This window comes from Ahaetulla prasina, chromosome 4 (genome assembly GCF_028640845.1).
Source record: "Ahaetulla prasina isolate Xishuangbanna chromosome 4, ASM2864084v1, whole genome shotgun sequence".
Lineage (NCBI taxonomy): Eukaryota > Metazoa > Chordata > Lepidosauria > Squamata > Colubridae > Ahaetulla > Ahaetulla prasina.
Window position 1 is genome coordinate 60,466,151 of NC_080542.1, and position 20,389 is coordinate 60,486,539.

The 20,389-nt window shown below is 40.5% G+C and overlaps 1 protein-coding gene across 1 annotated transcript in view; it reads left to right on the forward strand.

Annotated features, from left to right (window-relative positions):
- Positions 1-20,389, forward strand: part of DDC (dopa decarboxylase) — an 81,105-nt gene that overhangs the window by 32,141 nt on the left and 28,575 nt on the right. The window contains exons 6-8 of the mRNA XM_058181690.1: positions 2,147-2,290; positions 9,174-9,240; positions 11,629-11,723. Coding sequence (XP_058037673.1) covers positions 2,147-2,290; positions 9,174-9,240; positions 11,629-11,723 — 306 coding nt within the window. The remainder of the gene's footprint in view (positions 1-2,146; positions 2,291-9,173; positions 9,241-11,628; positions 11,724-20,389) is intronic.

Below are 20,389 nucleotides of genomic sequence, written 5' to 3' on the forward strand. Positions count from 1 at the left end.
AAATTTGCATTTATATCCCACCCTTCTCCGAAGACTCAGGGCGGCTTACACTATGTTAAGCAATAGTCTTCATCCATTTGTATATTATATACAAAGTCAACTTTTATTGCCCCCAACAATCTGGGTCCTCATTTTACATAAAGGATGGAAGACTGAGTCAACCTTGGGCCTGGTGGGACTTGAACTTGCAGTAATTGCAAGCAGCTGTGTTAATAACAGACTGTCTTAGTCTGTTGAGCCACCAGAGGTTCAAATATAAATGAAGGTCACTTACAAAGTACTGAACATTAAAGATGAAGACATCTCAGAAATATTACAAAAATTATAGCAAAAAATTAAGTGAAAGATCTTTGTCTATATACTACTGAAACTTTCATGTTGGTCTGTTTGCAACCTTCAGTTGGGTGAAATAGTGCATGATAGGACAACAATTTTGGAATCAACTTACCTCAATTGGATTAATTTTAAAAATGCACTCAAAACCAGGGACATGTTATTCATGTAGTGTGACAGTCTGCAAGGGTCAGGGAAGATGTGTGGGGATGAATGAATAATAGGTAAGTAAATATTTCTGAAATTCATTATAATAAATAAAAAAATTCCTCTTTCTAATGTATATATTTTTTCTTGAAAATCCTAAAAGTTTGTGAACTGATAGCTTTGAAAAAATAATAAATGGAACTTTGAGAAAATGCCTTTCTCTGAGTTTTTAATTGGAGTTGGGTTTTTCTGGAACGCTGACACTTTAATGCTTAAAGTTACCAAAAAAGTATATTTTATAAAGCTTTTTTCTTATTTTTTTTAGCATCCTTGAACTTTCATTGTACTATCCAAGTATATAAAAAATTAGTTCGCATTGTGTTTGCATTGTCAATTCAATTTAAGTAAAACTGTAATTTCTGAACGTAAAAGAGAACTGCATCATATTTATGCATTTACAACTTTCTCCAAAAAAGCTACTGGGGAAAATCACCTGCAAAAATGCATCTATTAAGAAAATACATACAAAGCTATGCAACTTGAATGTCAGAGGATTCTTTTGTCTGTACAAGGATTTGCTGTAAGATATTTTTGACCTTTTAAAGTAGTCTGTGAAGCAAGAATCAAACAAGGGAAGAGGGGGAGAGAAGGCAACCTAAGGAGAAAAATGAGGTCTGACAAGGAAGCAAGTTCCTGGAACAAATGTCAAATAATTCAAGCATATGTTTCATCCTCTTTCCCTCCAAAGTTTTTTTAGGACAAATCATCATCATCATCACCACCACCATAGTAATAATTCATTTTTGGTAGGTCCCCTAAAGAAATATGACTATCTAAGTTCACATAACTTGTTTTTGAACTAATTGTGAACATTATATTTCCTTCATTTTAATGTTTTGATATATAGTGCTTTATTCCCACATTTGGAATAAGCATGCATTTTTTGTATTAAGAGTCATGCTATTACAAGCAGAGAAGATTTTAGTACTCAGATTTATCCATTGGATTCTACTTTCCAATTCCTATTTTACAATAATGCTATGATGAATTGAATTTTAAAATTACATTTTAAATCTAATCCTGAATTTCCTAACGTTTTCTTTCCTTCTCATTAAGTGACATATCTTCACATAGATTATATTTATATTTTATGGATAGCAGACTAAAGTAATTTATTTCTGTTCTAAAACGAAAAGTATCTAGAAAGGGACATAGATTCAGTATTTTATAGCTATAGAATACCAGATGAGTTTCTTGAAAAGGTAACACATTACATTATTCGAAGAAATTATACTCAATAATTAAGAGTAACACTTTTTTTCACATATAGAAACTATTAAAAATACAGATATCTGAAACATAGAGTATGATTTACTAGATCTTATAGCTCATTAATTGTAGATTACTTTATATTGTTTAAATTTATTGAATGGTATAATAGAGTAAAATTTATTTTATGTTACAATTTGTAAAGATTTGCCTATGTAATGTTATAATCACCAAATAACAAAAGTGCAGGACTGGGCATAATATCTGATGCCGTTTATTATTTTTCATTTACATTAGCAAGATTTGATTATTTCGTCTAGTAATTGTAAAATATTTTTGAGCACATAATTGGTACCCAATTTAAATTTTAGAATAAACTTTATTCCACATCATGCAGGCTCATTCATCAGTTGAAAAGGATGTCTTGATTGCTGGAGTGAAAATTAAACAAGTTCCCACAGATGACTCATTTTCTGCCCGTGGGTCAGCTCTAAGAAAAATTATAGATGCAGATAAAGCTGCTGGTCTTATCCCATTCTTTGTGAGTACTAATATCCCAATTTTTGTTATTGTACAAATAAGATTACCAGTTGTTAAGTAATCTGCTGGTCTATGTTTTAAATCATAGTAACTATGTTCAGTCATAACATCTATAGTAAGTACTTTTTGGTAATTTCAAGGACATGGATATTTTTGGCAATATGAAGTTAGTTTACTACTGCCTTCTTCTAGGATGTTTTTCAATTTCCCAGTCTGGCCAAAACTTCTATATTTTTTGGATTTCTCGTCAATTTAAGTCTGAAGCTATTTACAAAAAATGCTGCAGATAATTTATTCCCAAAGAAAAAAGAAGGTAGTTAGTTCAAAAACTGGCAGTCCAATATGTATTTATTTCCTCATTAGCTGAGCTGATCTTTTGATAACAGCTGATACAAAATGTGATGGGGTAGCCAGTGATGGGTGTTTCCTGCCATATCTGGGTGAACATACTGCTTTGGAAGCTACATTGGTTACTTCCAGATACAATTCAAGGTGCTTGTTGCCATTTTTAAGGCCTTATGGAGCTTCAGATCTAGTTATTTCTGAGACTACTTTCTCCTATATTAATATATCTATCTGATTAGATTGAAGAAGCTCAACTCCCTCTAAATCCTGTCTAACTGAGGATGACAGCAGGAGCTAAGAAATGGCATTTCCCCAATGCTTCCATCTTGCTTTAGAACTTAGTCTATATAGAGCTTTCCCTTTCGATGCCTTCCCTACTGAGTCTCAGAAGAGCACTTAAGACTTGACTTGTTCCATCTGGCTTAAGCATTTCTTCTTAAGGCGGAAGAAACATGGTCTGGCAGTCTTCTAACCAGTTGTTTAGAAACAGGTAAACTGGTAGTTGGTATTTTACATCTTCATTATTAGACATGAAATAAATTAAAGATGGAACCCTATTTAGAATTATTTACAACATGTCTTGTTGACCACAGTGCCATCTTCTTAATATATATTCTGAAAAACAATTTTAATAGAACTTGCTTCTTCAGATAGAAGGGCCAACATTCAAAGGCTGCCCTAAGAAAGTGATACAATTGCAAGGCTTATAGACAGAGGTTACCTTTAAGGTACAGTCAGAAAGCCAAGATGGCTGCCATTTGACCATCAAACACAAAAATGGCTGGAGCTTTGATTCCACCGGCCACCGGATTGACTTTTTTTAAACCTTGTCTGCAAATACCCTTGGACATGGAAGAAAAGCAGGCTACATCTGCTTTCCCAGGATTGCTAATGTTTCATAATGTTTTTAATGGATCAAAACTATTTTTGAAAGTACTGAAGTAACCTTATTGACTCCATTACTAGGTTTTGAGAGTCACAAAAAGGTTCAGGAGTGGCTACTGAATGTGATTACACACTCCTGCCTTGATGCATGTGTTTCCTGGCATTTTAAATATAAATCAATCAATTGAGGCATATTTATTTATTATTTATTTATTTATTTATTTAATCATATTTGTATACCGCCCTATCTCCCAAGGGACTCAGGGCGGTTAACAGCCAAGTAAAAAATATACATAAATACAATTTAAAACCCCAATTAAAAAACTTATTAAATACGGCCGAATATTAAAACCCCAATAGAATAGTAAAAACCCCATTAAAACCCAATTTAAAATTTAAAATTCTAGTCCAGTCCTGCGCAGATAAAAAGATGTGTCTTAAGCTCGCGGCGAAAGGTTCGAAGGTCAGGAAGTTGGCGAAGTCCTGGGGGAAGTTCGTTCCAGAGGGTGGGAGCCCCAACAGAAAAGGCCCTTCCCCTGGGCGTCGCCAGCCGGCACTGCCTGGCTGACGGCACCCTGAGGAGTCCCTCCCTGTGAGAGCGTACGGGTCGGTGGGAGGCAATCGGTGGCAGTAGATGGTCCCGTAAGTATCCCGGCCCAATGCCATGGAGCGCTTTAAAGATAATTACCAAAACCTTGAAGCGCACCCGAAAGGCCACAGGTAGCCAGTGCAGTCTGCGCAGGAGAAGTGTCACATGGGAGCCACGAGGGGCTCCCTCTATCACTTGCGCAGCTGCATTCTGGACCAACTGGAGCCTCCGGGTGCTCTTCAAGGGGAGCCCCATGTAGAGAGCATTGCAGTAATCCAGACGAGATGTCACAAGGGCATGAGTGACCATGCATAGGGCATCCCGGTCTAGAAAGGGGCGCAACTGGCAGACCAGGCAAACCTGGTAAAAAGCTCTCCTGGAGACGGCCGTCAAGTAGTCTTCAAAAGATAGCCGTCCATCCAGGAGAACACCCAAGTTGTGCACCCTCTCCATTGGGGCTAATGACTCGCCCCCAACAGTCAGCCGCGGCTGCAGCTGACTGTACCGGGGTGCCGGCATCCACAGCCACTCTGTCTTGGAGGGATTGAGCTTGAGCCTGTTTCTCCCCATCCAGACTCGTACGGCTTCCAGACACCGGGACAGCACTTCGATAGCTTCGTTGGGGTGGCCCGGTGTGGAAAAGTACAGCTGAGTATCATCAGCGTACAGTTGATACCTCACACCAAAACCACTGATGATCTCACCCAGCGGCTTCATATAGATGTTGAACAGAAGGGGTGAGAGAATCGACCCCTGCGGCATCCCACAAGTGAGGCACCTCGGGGTCGACCTCTGCCCTCCCGTCAACACCGTCTGCGACCGATCAAAGAGATAGGAGGAGAACCACTGATAAACGGTGCCTCCCACTCCCAATCCCTCCAACCGGTGCAGCAAGATACCATGGTCGATGGTATCAAAAGCCGCTGAGAGGTCTAATAGGACCAAGGCAGAGGAATAACCCCTGTCCCTGGCCTTCCAGAGATCATCAACCAACGCGACCAAAGCCATCTCAATGCTGTAACCGGGCCGGAAGCCGGACTGGAATGGGTCTAGATAGATAGTTTCATCCAGGTACCGAGGTAATTGACATGCCACCACACTCTCTACAACCTTCGCCACAAACCGAAGGTTCGAGACCGGACGATAATTACCTAATACAGCTGGGTCCAGGGAAGGCTTCTTGAGGAGAGGTCTCACCACCGCCTCTTTCAAGGCAGCCAGAAAGATCCCCTCCAACAAGAAAGCATTCGTAATCCCCTGGAGCCAGCCTCGTGTCACCTCCTGCGTGGCCAGTACCAGCCAGGAGGGGCACGGGTCCAGTAAACATGTGGTAGCGTTCAACCTCCCCAGCAACCTGTCCATATCCTCGGAGGCCACAGGGTCAAACTCATCCCAAACAGTCTCAACAAGACAGCTCTCTGACATCTCACCTGGATCCACCCAATTTTGATCCAGACCGTCCCGAAGCTGAACGATTTTATTGTATAGATAACCACTAAACTCCTCAGCACGTCCCTGCAACGAGTCATCCCGCTCTCCCTGTTGAAGGAGAGAGCGGGTCACCCGAAACAGGGCGGCCGGGCGGTTATCTGCCGACGCTATGAGAGAGGAGACGTAGCAACGCCTCGCTTCCCTCAGAGCCACTAGGTAGGTCCTACTATAGGACCTAACTAGTGTCCGATCAGCCTCTGAACGACTGGACCTCCAAGAACTCTCTAGGCGTCTTCTCCGGCGTTTCATCCCCCTCAGCTCCTCGGAGAACCAAGGAGCTGGTTGAGATCTGTGCCGGGTCAGAGGCCGCAAAGACACGACACGGTCTAAAGCCCCAGCCGCGGCCTGTTCCCAAGCCGCGACTAGTTCCTCAGCCGTGCCGTGGGCTAGACCCTCAGGGAACGGCCCAAGCTCCATCTGGAACCTCTCCGGGTCCATCAGGCACCTAGGACGGAACCAACGTATTGGTTCCGTCTCCCTGCGGTGTTGAGTGGCGGTCAGAAAGTCCAGGCGAAGGAGAGAGTGATCTGACCATGACAAAGGTTCAGTGACTAAATCCCTCAAGTCCAGATCCTTCAACCACTGACCAGAGATAAAAATCAAATCCAGCGTGCCTCCCCCAATGTGAGTAGGGCCATCAACTACTTGGGTCAGGTCCAAGGCTGTCATGGAAGCCATGAACTCCCGAGCTGCTGTTGACGACATGCCGGTCGATGGCAAGTTGAAGTCCCCCATGACAATAAGTCTGGGGGTCTCAACTGCCACTCCAGCAAGCACCTCCAGGAGCTCAGGCAGGGCAGCTGTCATGCAGCAAGGAGCCAGGTAGGTGACAAACAAGCCCATCTGACACCTATGGCCCTACCTCATAAAGAGGGATTCACAACCGGCTATCTGAGGTACAGTAGTCTCCCTCAGCTCTAGACTCTCCTTAATCACAACCGCCACCCCCCCACCCCTACCCTGGGCCCTCGGCTGATGGAATGCCCGGAAACCTGGTGGGCACATTTCAACAAGGGGCACGCCCCCTTCTGTGCCCAACCAGGTTTCCGTAATGCCCGTAAGGTCCGCGGAACCCCCCTGGATAAGATCATATATTAGGGGGGCCTTGTTGACCACGGACCGTGCGTTGCACAACATCAGCCGGAGGCCTAGGCTCTGAGGGTCTTGACCATCTGGGGAACGGGAGAAGTCTGAGGGATCGGGATGCGCGATCGCCTTCAAACATCGAGTGCGCGCCCCGGGAAACGATGCGATCCCTCGCTTCCGCCATATCTGCCCCTCCCACTTACCGTACAAATAGGACCACCCTCATCAGAAGGAACGAAATCTTCCCCCGTAACCTTCGAACCTGTTAAATGGACGCTGCGAGCACACGCAGGAACTGCCCCCCCCCAACGGGCTACCCCCAGCACCCGCCCTTACCCTCCCACCCCTTAAAAATTCCCTATCTAAAAAACCCCAAAGGCTCTTCCTTGACGCATGCCACCTCTGTGGGTCCCAAGACCTGTCATTGAGGCCGGCCCTCGGTAATAAAGCGGGTCACTCCTGCAAGGCGGGGGCACCTCGCAGGCGCAAGAGTTCCTGTACCGAATATCGTATAAAAATCGTAAAAATATCGCGTAGCTAGAAGATCTGTGACTTGTTTTCCTGCAATTCCCTGTTCACTTAATGGACATAAAAATATATGTCTGATAGGGATCTGTTGCTCATCTCCACTTTACTTTTTTGCATTCTTTTTTGCTTTACAGCAATTTAAGGCATTTTCTTGTGGTTTTTAGAGTTGTGATACTAAAGCATTTTTTCTTTAGAATTCTGAATATATCTGATCCTATTCTTAGCTAAATGCTTAACTTACCTGGTTGATTGTGGTCATCGTGTTGTACAACTGACTGCTTTGTTTTCAAAATAAGTGCAACAGTGCTATGTTTAAAGATGGAAAGTCTGGAGTGGCCTGTAAGCTGTCTGAACAATTTTCAAGGGAGACAATATGTCCCTGTTTCAAATGTGATTACACTGTTGTAATGGGGATTTCAAATTGGGTTAAATGCAGTATTAGATCTCCCTCACAAACACACCAGCTGCTGTTAGCTTGAGTATCTTTTGAGAATTGAAATAAGAAGATTTCAAATTGCTTATAAGACGCATTCATAACAATGATACAGCAGAGTTATATCACAGGCCATCATCTTCTTTTATAATAGTGAAAAGCCTGAATGAATTACTGGGATTTATGAATCTCTGCATGTAAATGATACTAGGACACAGAGACTGAGATGCTATATCTTTAATCTAGCCATTGGCAATACAATGAGTATTTGCTATGGCGTTTATCACCCAAAGATACATGTCCTGGTAACAACTAATATGCTTAGTCATTACGCGGCCATGCAGCGATGGCAATATATGTACAGTCTTAATTATGAATCTTCTTATCTGCAAAGTTACTACAGGAGGAGAAAAGCAATAACTATGGGCCAATGAAGTCAGTTGATAAACTGCTATTTATAGCTTTTATATTTACACTGAATACACGAATGCCATAAGTAGCAATAAGTGAACCCTTTTTCTTTAACTGGATTTACTCTGTAGCTTTGTTTTAATGATTATCCAGTGTAGTTTAATTATTATTAGTAATATTTTTAATACTATTGTAAACAGTGATATTTTTGTATATTGCTGGTCTGTGACCGTAATAAAGTTGTTGTTGTTGTTGTTGTTGTTGTTGTGGCTATTATTATTATTAGGCAACTTTGCACCAAAAAAAGAGAACCAACCCATAACTAAGGAGAAATTTCCTGCCAGTAAGAACAATTAACCAGTGAAACAGCTTGCCTCAAGAAGTTGTGGGTGTTCCATAACTGCAAATTTTAAAGAAAAGACTCAAAATTTGTCCAAAATTATATAGGGTCTCTTGTTTGAGCAGGGGAGTTAGACTAAAAAAACCTTCCAATTCTGCTGTTCTGGTATTTTATTATTTACAAAGAGGCTTCCTGAAGGACCTCATAAGTATGCAGATCTCCTTCACCAGGAATAAATGGCAGAAAAAATACTATACAAAACTAAAAATACAAGTTGATATCAAGAAATAAAAGTACAAAGTTAAAATTATTATCTGCAATCAAATTTATCATGTACTAGTCATCTAAAATTAAAGGTCTATCCTGTCTGACTCTAGGGGGCTGTGCTCATCTCCTTTTAAGGGAGCCAGCTGTGTCTGAAGACATTTCTGTGGTTATGTGGCCAGCATGACTACAGGCCAAGAATACTGTAAACTTCCCACCAAAACGGTACCTACGCTATTTATCTACAAGCTTTTGCAGGCTTTTGAACTTTTAGGTGGCAGGAGGGGTATTACATCTAAGCTTTTTTTAACTGAAAATGTTTTGTTGTCTTTGATAAAGTATGTGTGCATAATTATAGAAGACCCTAAATATGGCTGCATGAAATTAGACTAGTGGCTTCATGCCAGTTGTGAATATACTGAAAGTTATGTTGTGTATGTAGATTGTGCATTGTCATCACATTAAATGCTATTTTTAAAATGTCTATTTTTGTTGTTTTTTTGGACTTGCAGTTGTGTGCAACTCTTGGAACTACAACATGTTGCTCCTTTGACAATCTGCTAGAACTGGGTCCCATTTGTAAGTTAACAAGTGATCATGTTATCTCAACACTGAAAACCTGCTTTTGGTATATCTGTCGTATTATATTAAGCCCTGTGGAGGCTTAGTAGAGTTCAAGTAAGAGACCTGCTCAGCAGAAAAAAAATTGTATTCCTGCACAATTTCATTAGACAAATACATTTTTGGCATCATTTCTAAAGCTGGTTGAATTTTTTAGCTGGGAAAAATAATTTTTAGTCATTTATAGGCTACCCAATCTCAAATCAATTACAATATTTTAGTACTTATTTGTAACCATTAAAAAGCATATATAAATCAGAAGTGTAAAATCCTTAGAACTCTAGAACTTCAGACAAAAAGATTTCTCCCTCCTAAACTGGGAGGACAATGGCCTCCACTCTAACAGCAGTTTGTTCCATGATGAAAGGTCCCACCAAGGAAAAAAAAATGCTATTGATATAACACGTATCCATGACAAAGCCTGCAAAAGACTATAGAAAATCTGTAGTAAACTGTGCAGGAGCAGGCAACACTGTAGGTATCCTGAGTCTAGCTCTATACAGCCTTATACCCCAAATGAGAATTTTGGATTGAGCTTGGAAAACAAGGGATATATAGAGGAGCTGTTTCAACACAAGTGTGATGTAGATCAGGGGTCTCCAACCTTGACAACTTTAAGACTTGTGGACTTCAACTCCACAAGTCTTAAAGTTGTCAAGGTTGGAGACCCCTGATGTAGACCTTACAAGCTGTCACGTTCTTGGTTAACTACATATAATTCTTCTTCAAGGAATGTGTTGTAATGAAGTAGTGGGTAGTTTGTGTCACCATTGTCAGGTTTCTTTATCTTTTCACTAGATAAGGATACAGCTGATTTATTAACCGAAACTAATAAAAAATTCTCTTTACCCAAGCAACGCTTGATCCAGGAATATTGTGACCAGAAACCAGACTGGCAGGGCAAGCTAATAGACTAGAATATAAACTGAGAACAAACCTCACTCTTTACTAGCACTGGTGTTACCTAGTTTGAGTAATGAAACATCTGCAAGAAAACAACCAAACTCAGGAACATCAAGCACTCATTCAACACTGAGCAAAAAAAAAATAAAAAAAAAATCTTCCTTATTGATTATTTGGAGATCAGTATGATTCTCTCCAGGTATCGCCTGAATGCCCCTATATCTACCTGCATAATGATATTTTATAGAAATGATCAATGATCAAGGAAAAGAGGATAATATACAGTCTGTTATGGTAGAAGATACATAAGAAATAACAAAAGCATTAAAAAAAACCATTGAAGACTGAGGATCCCAATCTAGAACAGCAGCATCAGAAGATAAGGTGTGATTTAATGCCTTTCTTTCTGGTCATCCACTGAATATTACCAATGATGTACAAAGTATTGAACACAATGAACCCACAGCATGTATGACTTCCATAATATTTCTTTCATATAATATTTTCTCTTGTAAATTACCAGGATTGTAGATCACTCCATTCTTACTAGGCAGCCTTGGAACACTATAGAACTAGTTTATTTCCTATCTTAAAACAAGAAGCTTGGTGCTGAGCCTACCCATGTATATATACCCATGAGGACTGGGAAATGAGCAGGCTGTAGGAAAAGCAAACAGTGAGCAACCAGAAGAGCAGAAATGTTTTCAATAGGATTATATTCCCTGAAGGCTGAGAAACTTCCATAGCCAATGGGGAATGGATCCAGATAATTCATCTTTTTTTGTAAAACTTCAGACATTATATGACTGTTATTATTTGGTACCTTTCCCAAAAAGGGACATTAATGACAGGTCAATAGTTGTTAAGAATTAACAGTAGAGTATAGGATATATTTCAGGACAATTGACAGAACTTTCTTGATTTATTTACACTGCTTTTCTTAGACAGCTGCTTCTATAATTCATGGATAGATTTCAGATTAAGTTGATTATAATTAACTTTCTTGAAATTAATGGGAAAAAAATTAAATAAATTATATCTAATTGCCTCAGGGACTCCAAAGGCTCACTTTATGAGTATTAGACCTTCTCCCTACTATCAAGCTATTGTACTTTGTACCTATCCTTGAGCAAACAGATGTTTGCACTGGCAGAAAATGTACTTTTCCCAGTGCTCATCCTGATCATGCTCCTTTAGCTTTCAATCAGGCTTGTCACTGGGTGGTTAATTTTGGATGTGAAAAGGTGCAAGACCATGGATTAAACCCTCCTTCTCTGACTGTCACCATCCGGCACGCCACCACTTGCCAACTGCATTAAGAAATGGCTAGTTCTGTTTCTCTCCTGTTTTATGTGGGGTAACTGCCAGCTGATCGTTCTCCCCACCTTTGCAATAATTTAATTAGGTAAAAATATATTGCATCTAAGATATGTTTTTTCCTAGGTAATGAGGAGAATATTTGGATGCATATCGATGCAGCCTATGCTGGAAGTGCTTTCATCTGCCCTGAATTTCGTTACCTTCTCAATGGAGTAGAGGCAAGTCAGAGTCCTATAATTCAGAATGTAACATACCGGACCATTTAGCTGATGCTTTTACAGTCGTGTAAGACATTGTTTGGTATTAACATCAGTGTTCGCAACATACCATCAGTGATTTTTAACAACTTCACCCACAAATGAAGTAAACTGTTCACAGCAAAACAATGGATTGCTTTGACTTCTGCCCACTAGAATGCTAGGAAAGTAAGTCCTACATGGTATAGAAGTGCTATGCTGTCTCTTTGATGCAGATAGAATAATGGCAGATTAGTGCTGTATTGGCTACTCTTTTCATCTTGGAATATATAGCTAATTAAGATGTAACCAAGATTTAATATGATTTATCCCTAGTTTTCCCCCATAAATTCCAGCTATTGTCTTACCATTTAATTGCCTTTAGATTTCTGCTGACTCAGCAAGCTGATTGGGCTCTTGGGGCAAGAAAGAGGGTCAATTAAACGGGCTATACACTAATCAGAATTTTAAATATAAGACTCTTTCAAATAAACAGCCTCAGCATAAATAGGTAATGTCCTAGAACAAGAACACTGGAATGATCTCTACCAATCCTGGTATCACTTTGGCTATTTTAAGAAGGGAATTAACAAGTACTAGGGCAGATGATATATCAATTATTATCCTACACTGACCCATCACTCAACCATAACAGTATATATTCAATCCTAATAGACACGTGAACGGCCTATTTAATAAATGAGGTTGGGTTTCTGTAGCCCTGAATTCCATATCCAATCTGTATTCCTTACTGCAAGGTAACATTGCTGAAACATACCTCCCCTCTTTTCTCTAACGTAAGTCTTTATAATGTGGCTTTTAAAATCTAAAATAAAATCCTGGATAAAGCAGTGGAGACTGTTACTGTATTAAGATTATTCAGGATGTCCAACGCAGAGCAGTGCAATTTCTCATTCCTGAAGTGGAAACAAAGCTTTTTTTGTTCCAGCAGAGTGACCCTGTGTATGTTTTGTGTATGTGCATGCACATGCATCAGGGATGAAATCCAGCAGGTTCTGACAGGTTCTGGATAAACCGGTAACAAACATTTTGAGCAGTTCAGAGAACCAGTAGCGGAAATTTTGAGTAGTTCTGAGAACCAGCAAATACCACCTCTGGCTGGCCCCAGAGTGGGATGGGAATGAAAATTTTGCAATATCCTTCCGCCAGGAGTGGGGAGAGAATGGGGATTTTGCAGGATCCTTCCCCTGGACTGGGGTGGGAATGGAGATTTTGCAGGATTCTTCCCCTGCCATGCCCACCAAGCCACGCCCACAGAACCGGTAGTAAAAAAAAATTGGATTTCACCATTGGCATGCATGTAAGAGCATGGCTATGTGGGTTATATATCTGCTGATCTCCATTTGCATTATTTTGGTTCATATATTTACATATGCATAGCTTCTACCAACAGGTAGAGATACAGATACAGGAATAATGGATTTCACATTTGGCAAGAATGTTATCTCTATTGGTTCTGCTCCAAGACCTTTTTATCAGTTAACTACCGTATTTTTCGGAGTATAAGACACACCTGACTATAAGACGCACCTAGGTTTTAGAGGAGGCAAACAATAAAAAAATATATTCTGAACCAAATGGTATAGTATCAGAATTTAGGAAGCTCAATTGCTCACAATCACTCACTGATACCACTTTCTTTGCTACCTTCATATATGATATCATCTTCGGTTCCATCTAAGGCATTGCTAATGCCACATTGTTTTGAATGACTATGTAACGATTTTGTCCTTCATTGAGTGCCATAATGTTTTCACCCATTCATAAACTTGCGTGACAGTTGGCCTCCTCATTCATCCAGTAGATCACGATTACCAGCATCCATTTGTTCCACTCTTCTCGCATGTAATCTTTGAACAGTTTGTTGATGGAAACATCAAGAGGTTGCACCTGGTTGGTAAGACCCATAGGAATTACAGCTAGATGAATCTTCACTTCTTTAAATCTTTTCTTTGTTGCTTCGCTAATAAGTGCTCTAAATTGGTTGAGCACTAATAAAGCAGGTTTTTTCAGAAGCCCTCCAAGACGTTTGGACCACACTTTTTCAACCCATACTCTCATTCGAACTTTTGTCCATCCACCCTTTCTCATGGACATGCAAAACAACACCTTTTGGAATAGCTTCTTTTGGGAAAGTTTTCCTTTTGAATATTAACATCGATGGTAATTTGGTACAGTCTGCACAGCAGGACAACACAACCGTGTAATGTGTTTTCTCATGTCCTGAGGTTTTCGTGGTTATGCTTTTGGTACCTTTCAGATCAACAGTCTTATTAGATGGCACATCAAAGGTTAGCGGGACTTCATCCATATTCCCAATCTGACCAATTTCAAAATTATTTTTCTTCCTTGCATCTATCACAAATGTATGAAAAGCCAGAATCTTAGACTCATACTCTTTTGGCATGTTTTTGTGCAATTCTAGTTTTGGTGCGCATAGCAAACCCATATCACCTCATAAATCTGAAGCACCACAATGGTGATCCAATAAAATCCTGGATGCCTTTCTCTACAGAAATGCATTTGGCTTCATATATTACCATTTTTGTGGAAACTGCAAAGCCATTATTCTGGTGATGTGTGATCTAGTCTTTCATGTCCACATCTAACTGTGGCCACTTTGCAGCAAACTCACAAAAAATGTGCTTACTTTTATCTTTTACTTTTTGCAGCTGATCCACCTGTTTCCTCTACTCTCTTAATATTTTTTCAGTTGGAGGTGGTCCAAAATGTTTCTCCGCTGCTCTGTTTCCATGTTCCTCAATATATTTCATCACATCCAGTTTAAAAGAAAATTTATATGCTTGCCTTTTTTGCTTTGATATCCTTGTACCAATATGTAGTGTCAGGAGGTATCGTAGTATTTTTCTGCAAGAAAGAACAGTAATGTGTCCTTTATAACAATACAGAGCACTGTAGCTGAAACCATGTTCATACATTCATACGCAAGGTATCAGTATACTGTATATAGTACATGCCACACTAACGGCATTACGCCCCCACCCTAAATTATAGTAACAAATAGTAAGCTGAGAATTTCAGGACATTGGTGATTCTTTTCCTCCTGAAAAAAAAATCTAGCCATGTTATCTTTACAAAGACAACCAGGCAGGCTCTAGCATGCCTGCTGTGCTAATAAAACACAGTCTGCAATCCCCAAATTGCATTGATGGGTGTGGTGGGGCAGGAAGCCACACCATGCCCAGCAATGGGGGGAAAATGGATGGCATGAGGAACCCCATTTCACCACGTGTGCCCCAATGACAATGACCGTAACCCTAACCCTTGCCTACCCTCTCCAATACTGGAAGCCAAGCCATACCTTTCTCTGTGTCTCCGGGCTCACGGTCTACACAGTATGCAGTTGACGTGGTGCGGCAGGCCCAGCGATGCAATGGAGGTGAAGATGGTGGTGGGATGGCAGACCCAGAGGCAGGGTGGCAGGTGGCAGTGGCGGCAGGCCCAGAGCTGCGAAGGGGCAGCAGGCGGCAGTGGCAGTGTGGCAGGCCCAGTGGCGGTGCGGCAGGTAACGATGGCAGTGCTGCAGGCCCAGCGGCGGTGTGGCAGGCCCAGTGGCGGTGCAGCAGGCTCAGCAGCAGTGTGGCAGGCATGGCAGGGTAATGGGGTGGTAGGTGGCAGCAGGGCGGCAGGCGGTGGAGTGGCAGGCAGCGGCAGGGAATCCTCAGCAAACTGCTTGACGAACAGGGCAGCAGTGGTGGGATCAGCTGATTCTCCTCACTTTAACAAATAGTTCGTTCGAACCGTTTGAATCCCACCTCTCCAATTGGCGGTTGGATCAGCCTCCCAGAATACGACCAATCAGCTGCCTGTTGCCGTTGCCACCACCTGTTGTTTTCTTTATCCTATTTTTAAAACAGGGAGCCAAGATTTAAAGCACTAGATCTTTGTTTGAAAAAAAAGTTTGAAAAATATTTAATAGACACATGGGAGACAGCTTGTCCAGAACGACCACACTGCACCCATCATATTTTGCTGTCAGCTAGGCTACTTTAAACATGGATTCAGTGCTCTTTTCAAAGAGCCCTAAATTTATATTTTTAAACAGTGAAAATGTTTCTCTTTCAGAAGAATAGTAAATGTGTTTAAAAGTAGCTCCTCAAATAGCATTCTTTGGGGTTGATGTGGTGAAATAGAATTTCTCCTGTTTCTCCATGCTTTTTTCTAGAGCATCTGTTGGTTATTTCTTGGGATGGTTAACAAGAGCTGGAAGATGGACTCTCCAGTTTTCTTGGGATCCTGCTCAATTCTGGCAGCTTGCTGCCAAATCTGGTAGGAGTGATAAGAGGACCTGGGGCTCTTTGACCTTTACCAATCTTTCCACAAAACTCTCCTGCTAGGTTGAGGAAAGGCCTCTCTTTCATTGTTTTGGTACTAGGCCACCTTAGAATCCATGGGTATAGACTTTTATTAAAACTTGCTGTTTCCCCTATCTCATGTTAGGGAAGAGATTGATGATTGATATCCTTACTGGTGTGTAATCTTTTTTCCTACCTACTCCTCCTCATCCTCTCCAGCTCCAGATCCTCTCCAGCAGAATAGTCATTTGAAAAGTTAGGTGTGTGCCTGACTGAGAGGTTATCTAGTGAGAATTATGCTATGTGGAAATGTCCTTTTTGGCTGATAGATTAAAAAAACTCCTTTGTGAGTAGCATAAAGCATTCACAAACCCTTAGATATTGTTGTGTGTTTCTGTCTTTTTTGCCAGAACCATTGGATGTGTCCTAGCCACAATCCTAAAGGAACCATAAATAGTAATAGTGATAGAGTTGGAAGGGACCCTGGAAGTTAACTAGTCCAACCCCCTACTCACGCAGGAGACCTGTACTAACTAGGGATTCGAACTGCCGACCTTTCTGATTGACAAGTTCAGTGTCTTAACCACTGAGCCACTAGTCAGAACACTTTTGGGCCTTTCATTTCACTATAATAAAATAGAAATGAAACCAACCAACCAACCAATCAATCAAGTTCCTTTGATTTTCCTTCCATTCAAAGGAAACAGCAAAAATGAAGTGATGATGAGCAAGGCTGCCTTTCCTTTTTGAATAGTCCTATAACTATAGATCAATACTGTCAATTTGTTTGAAATAAATAATTCCATTTAATTATCACCTTTCCTACCTGCATTTATTTGAAAATCAAGGTAGAAAAATTCTTGCTTTGTTTCACAAGAGAGCCTGGGTGGGAAGAATTTGTTTAACATTCTGTGTATAATATTTTTCTTTTATATTCCCCCCCCCCTTTTCAATAATGCCTAGCTACTTTCCCTGTGCTTCCTTAGATAAGGGCAATGCAATTTCCTGGGCTTCTCTTCAAGCTGTCAGATAAATTCTATGTCAACAGAAGAAAAAACAATCTTTGGAGAAGGTCAGTGCCTACTGGCTACTGACTAATAAAGAAGAAGGAGGGGGAAAGCCAACCTGCAAAGCATCCCTTCTTTTCATTTTATCAGCAAACAAAGCCCACTGTAATTTCCTGGATAGGTTTTATTGGCTTTGGAAGGAAATGAATCATCACTTGCAGGGTAACGCAGCATTTTTCAGGGTAGCAACCATTCAATAAGTGTGAATAAATTTCCTACTTCTACCGAATTGTTCACTGTTTCTATCAGATAAGTTAAAGCATTTGTTTTACATAACAGAGTAATAACCTGATGGAAAAACTGTTAAGATATTGTATTTATGTGTTTTTTAAGTGCCTGTGAACCACCCTGAGTCCTTCGGGAGATAGGGCGGTATATAAATATGATTAAATAAATAAATAAATAAGATGCAGGGGAAGTCTAGTATTCCCAAACTTTTCCTTTCAACAGGAGATGCTGGGTCATACAGTATCATTAGGTCTTTTGCCATTCTTAACCCCATTGGGATATAATGAGGACAGTATTTAGAATGTGCCAATTCAAATAGCTTTAGCAGGTACTTAAATTTGGCCAATAAAATTAAGTAATTTTGTCAAATTAATCCAAGAATAGTCTTTATTAATTGTGTGAAAAAAGCCAATTAGGTATAGCAGTTAAGGCACCTGGCTATAAACCAGGAGATTCTAATCCTGTCTTGGGCATAAGACCATATGGGTGATCTTGGGCTAGTTACCCTCTCTCAACCCTAGGAAGCAGGCACTGGCAAACCACTTCTGAAAATATTGCTAAGAAAAATGCAGGGAGTCATTCAGGCAGTTGATATCAACACCGACACATAGACACCCAAAAAGGAAGAAAAGGAAATAAACATATGATACTCTTAGCATCCCTCTCTCCCAAAACATCCTTTGTTCAACATATGTGAGGATGGGGTAGATTTATAGTCACATGAAAAATAAAGTATTCCCTCATTAAGTCCTATGGCTTAACAAAATAGCAGAGTTGGAAGGGACCTTGGAGGTCTTCTAGTCCAACCCCCTGCTCGATCAAGAGACCCCATACCACTTCAGACAAGTGGCTATCCATTCTGTTCTTAAAAGCCTTCAATGATGGAACATCCACCACTTCTGAAGGCAAGTTGTTCCACTGATTAATTGTTCTCACTGTTTGGAAATTTCTCCTTAGTTATAGGAAGCTTCTCTCTTTGACAACCCTTGTTTCTTGTTTCGCCTTCTAGTGCTTTGTATAGTAAGTTGACTCCCCTCTTCTTTGTGGCAGGCCCTCAAATACTGGAATAATACTATCATGCCACTACCTAGTCCATTTTTTCTCTAGACTACACATACCCAATTCCTGTAACCGTTGTTTATATGTTGAAGCCTCCAGCCCCCTAATCATCTTTGTTGGTCTTTTCTGCACTCTTTCCAGAGTCTCAATATGTTTTTTATAATATGGTGACCAAAACTGAGTGCAGTATTCTAAATGTGCTCTTAATAAGACTTTACAAAGCAGTTTTAGTACTTCACATCATCTTAATTCTATCGTTAGGTTAATGTAGCCTAGGATTGCATTTGGCTTTTTTGGCTGCCGCCGCACACTGCTGGCTCATATTTAAGTGATGGTCCACCGAGACTCCAAGATCCCTCTCACAGTTATTGCTATTGAGCGAGCTTTCACCTATTTTTATTTTTATTCATTTATTTTGTCACAACAGTATATATAAGCATAAGCATGAAATAACTATAAGATATATAAGCATATATATAAGCATAAGTATGTAATAACTATATGAAATTTGGATACAATCAAAGGGAACATTAGAACAGGAACGGTAGGCACGTTGGTGCTCTTATGAACTCCCCTTATAGACCTCTTAGGAATGGGGTGAGGTCAATAGTAGATAGTTTTGGTTAAAGCTTTGGGGATTTTGGGAAGAGATCACAGAGTCTGGTAGTGCATTCAATATAATCTGAACATTTACATTTGGTTTTTTTTTGCCTAAATGCAAAATCTTACTTTTCTCACCACTGAATTTCATTTTGTTAAATGGGGCGCAATGTTCAAGTCTGTCAAGATCCATGTGGATTTTAAGCCTATCTCCTAGGGTGTTGGCTATTCTTGCCAGTTTGGTGTCACCTGATAATTTGATAAGTTTCCCTTCTATTCCCTCATCTAAATCATTTATGAAGATGTTGGGGTATCCCACATCCACCAATCACTTCTGTTCATTTTTTTTGGGGGGGAACCAGATGTTCACACTGTGGCACCTGTTCTGTATGTGCTTGAGAGGGGGAGCAATGTCTCATGGGAACCAATGATGCTTAGGGGCCATTTTCCACACCCTGGCATTCCAATCCCCCCCTATTCTTCGTCAATAGGAATAGCACTTAGACTTATATACAGCTTTGCATGCTTTATAACCTTCTCTAAGTGGTCAGGCTGCAAGCAAAACTAAATATAGATGAAAGTTGGAGTCAGTCTTGACAACTTCCTTCCATGTAGATGCAGTTCCATTAAGGAATTTTCATTCAGTGTGGTTTGTCAGCCAATTACAAATCCATCTGGTTGTGATGTTGTTTATCCCAATTTTTTTTTTTTTTGCTTACTAAGAAGTGGCCTGTAGTCTACTTTGTCAAATACCTTACTGAAATCCAAGTATATTATGTCCACTGCATTTCTCTGGTCCACTAATTATGTCCAGTTTGTCAAAGAATGGAATAAGATTTGTTTTGCATGATTTGTTTTTGACAAACCTATGTTGGGTTCAGGTTATAACTTTGCTTGCTTCTAGGTGTATGCAGATCTGTTGCGTTATATGTTTTCCAGGATCTTCCAGGATCTTTCCAGAATTGATGCCAGGCTGATTGGTCTGTAGTTTCCTGGGTCTGTTTTGTTCTCCTTTTTTGAAAAAGGGAACCACATCAGCTCTTTTTCAGTTCTCTGGTAGTTCCCTGGTACTCCAGATCTAAGAAAGATATGGTTCCAGAGGTTGGTTTCAGCAGGTTCTGACCAGTTCTGGAGAACCAGTAGCAGAAATTTTGAGTAGTTTGGAGAACCGGTAGTAAAAATTCTGACTAGCCCTGCCTCCATTTATTCTCTGCCTCCCAAATCCCAGCTGATTGGGAGGAAATGAAGATTTTGCAATAACCTTCCCCTGGAGTGGGGTGGGAATGGAGATTTAACAGTATCCTTCCCCTGCCATGCTCAAGCCATGCCAACCAAGCCATGCCCACAGAACCGGTAG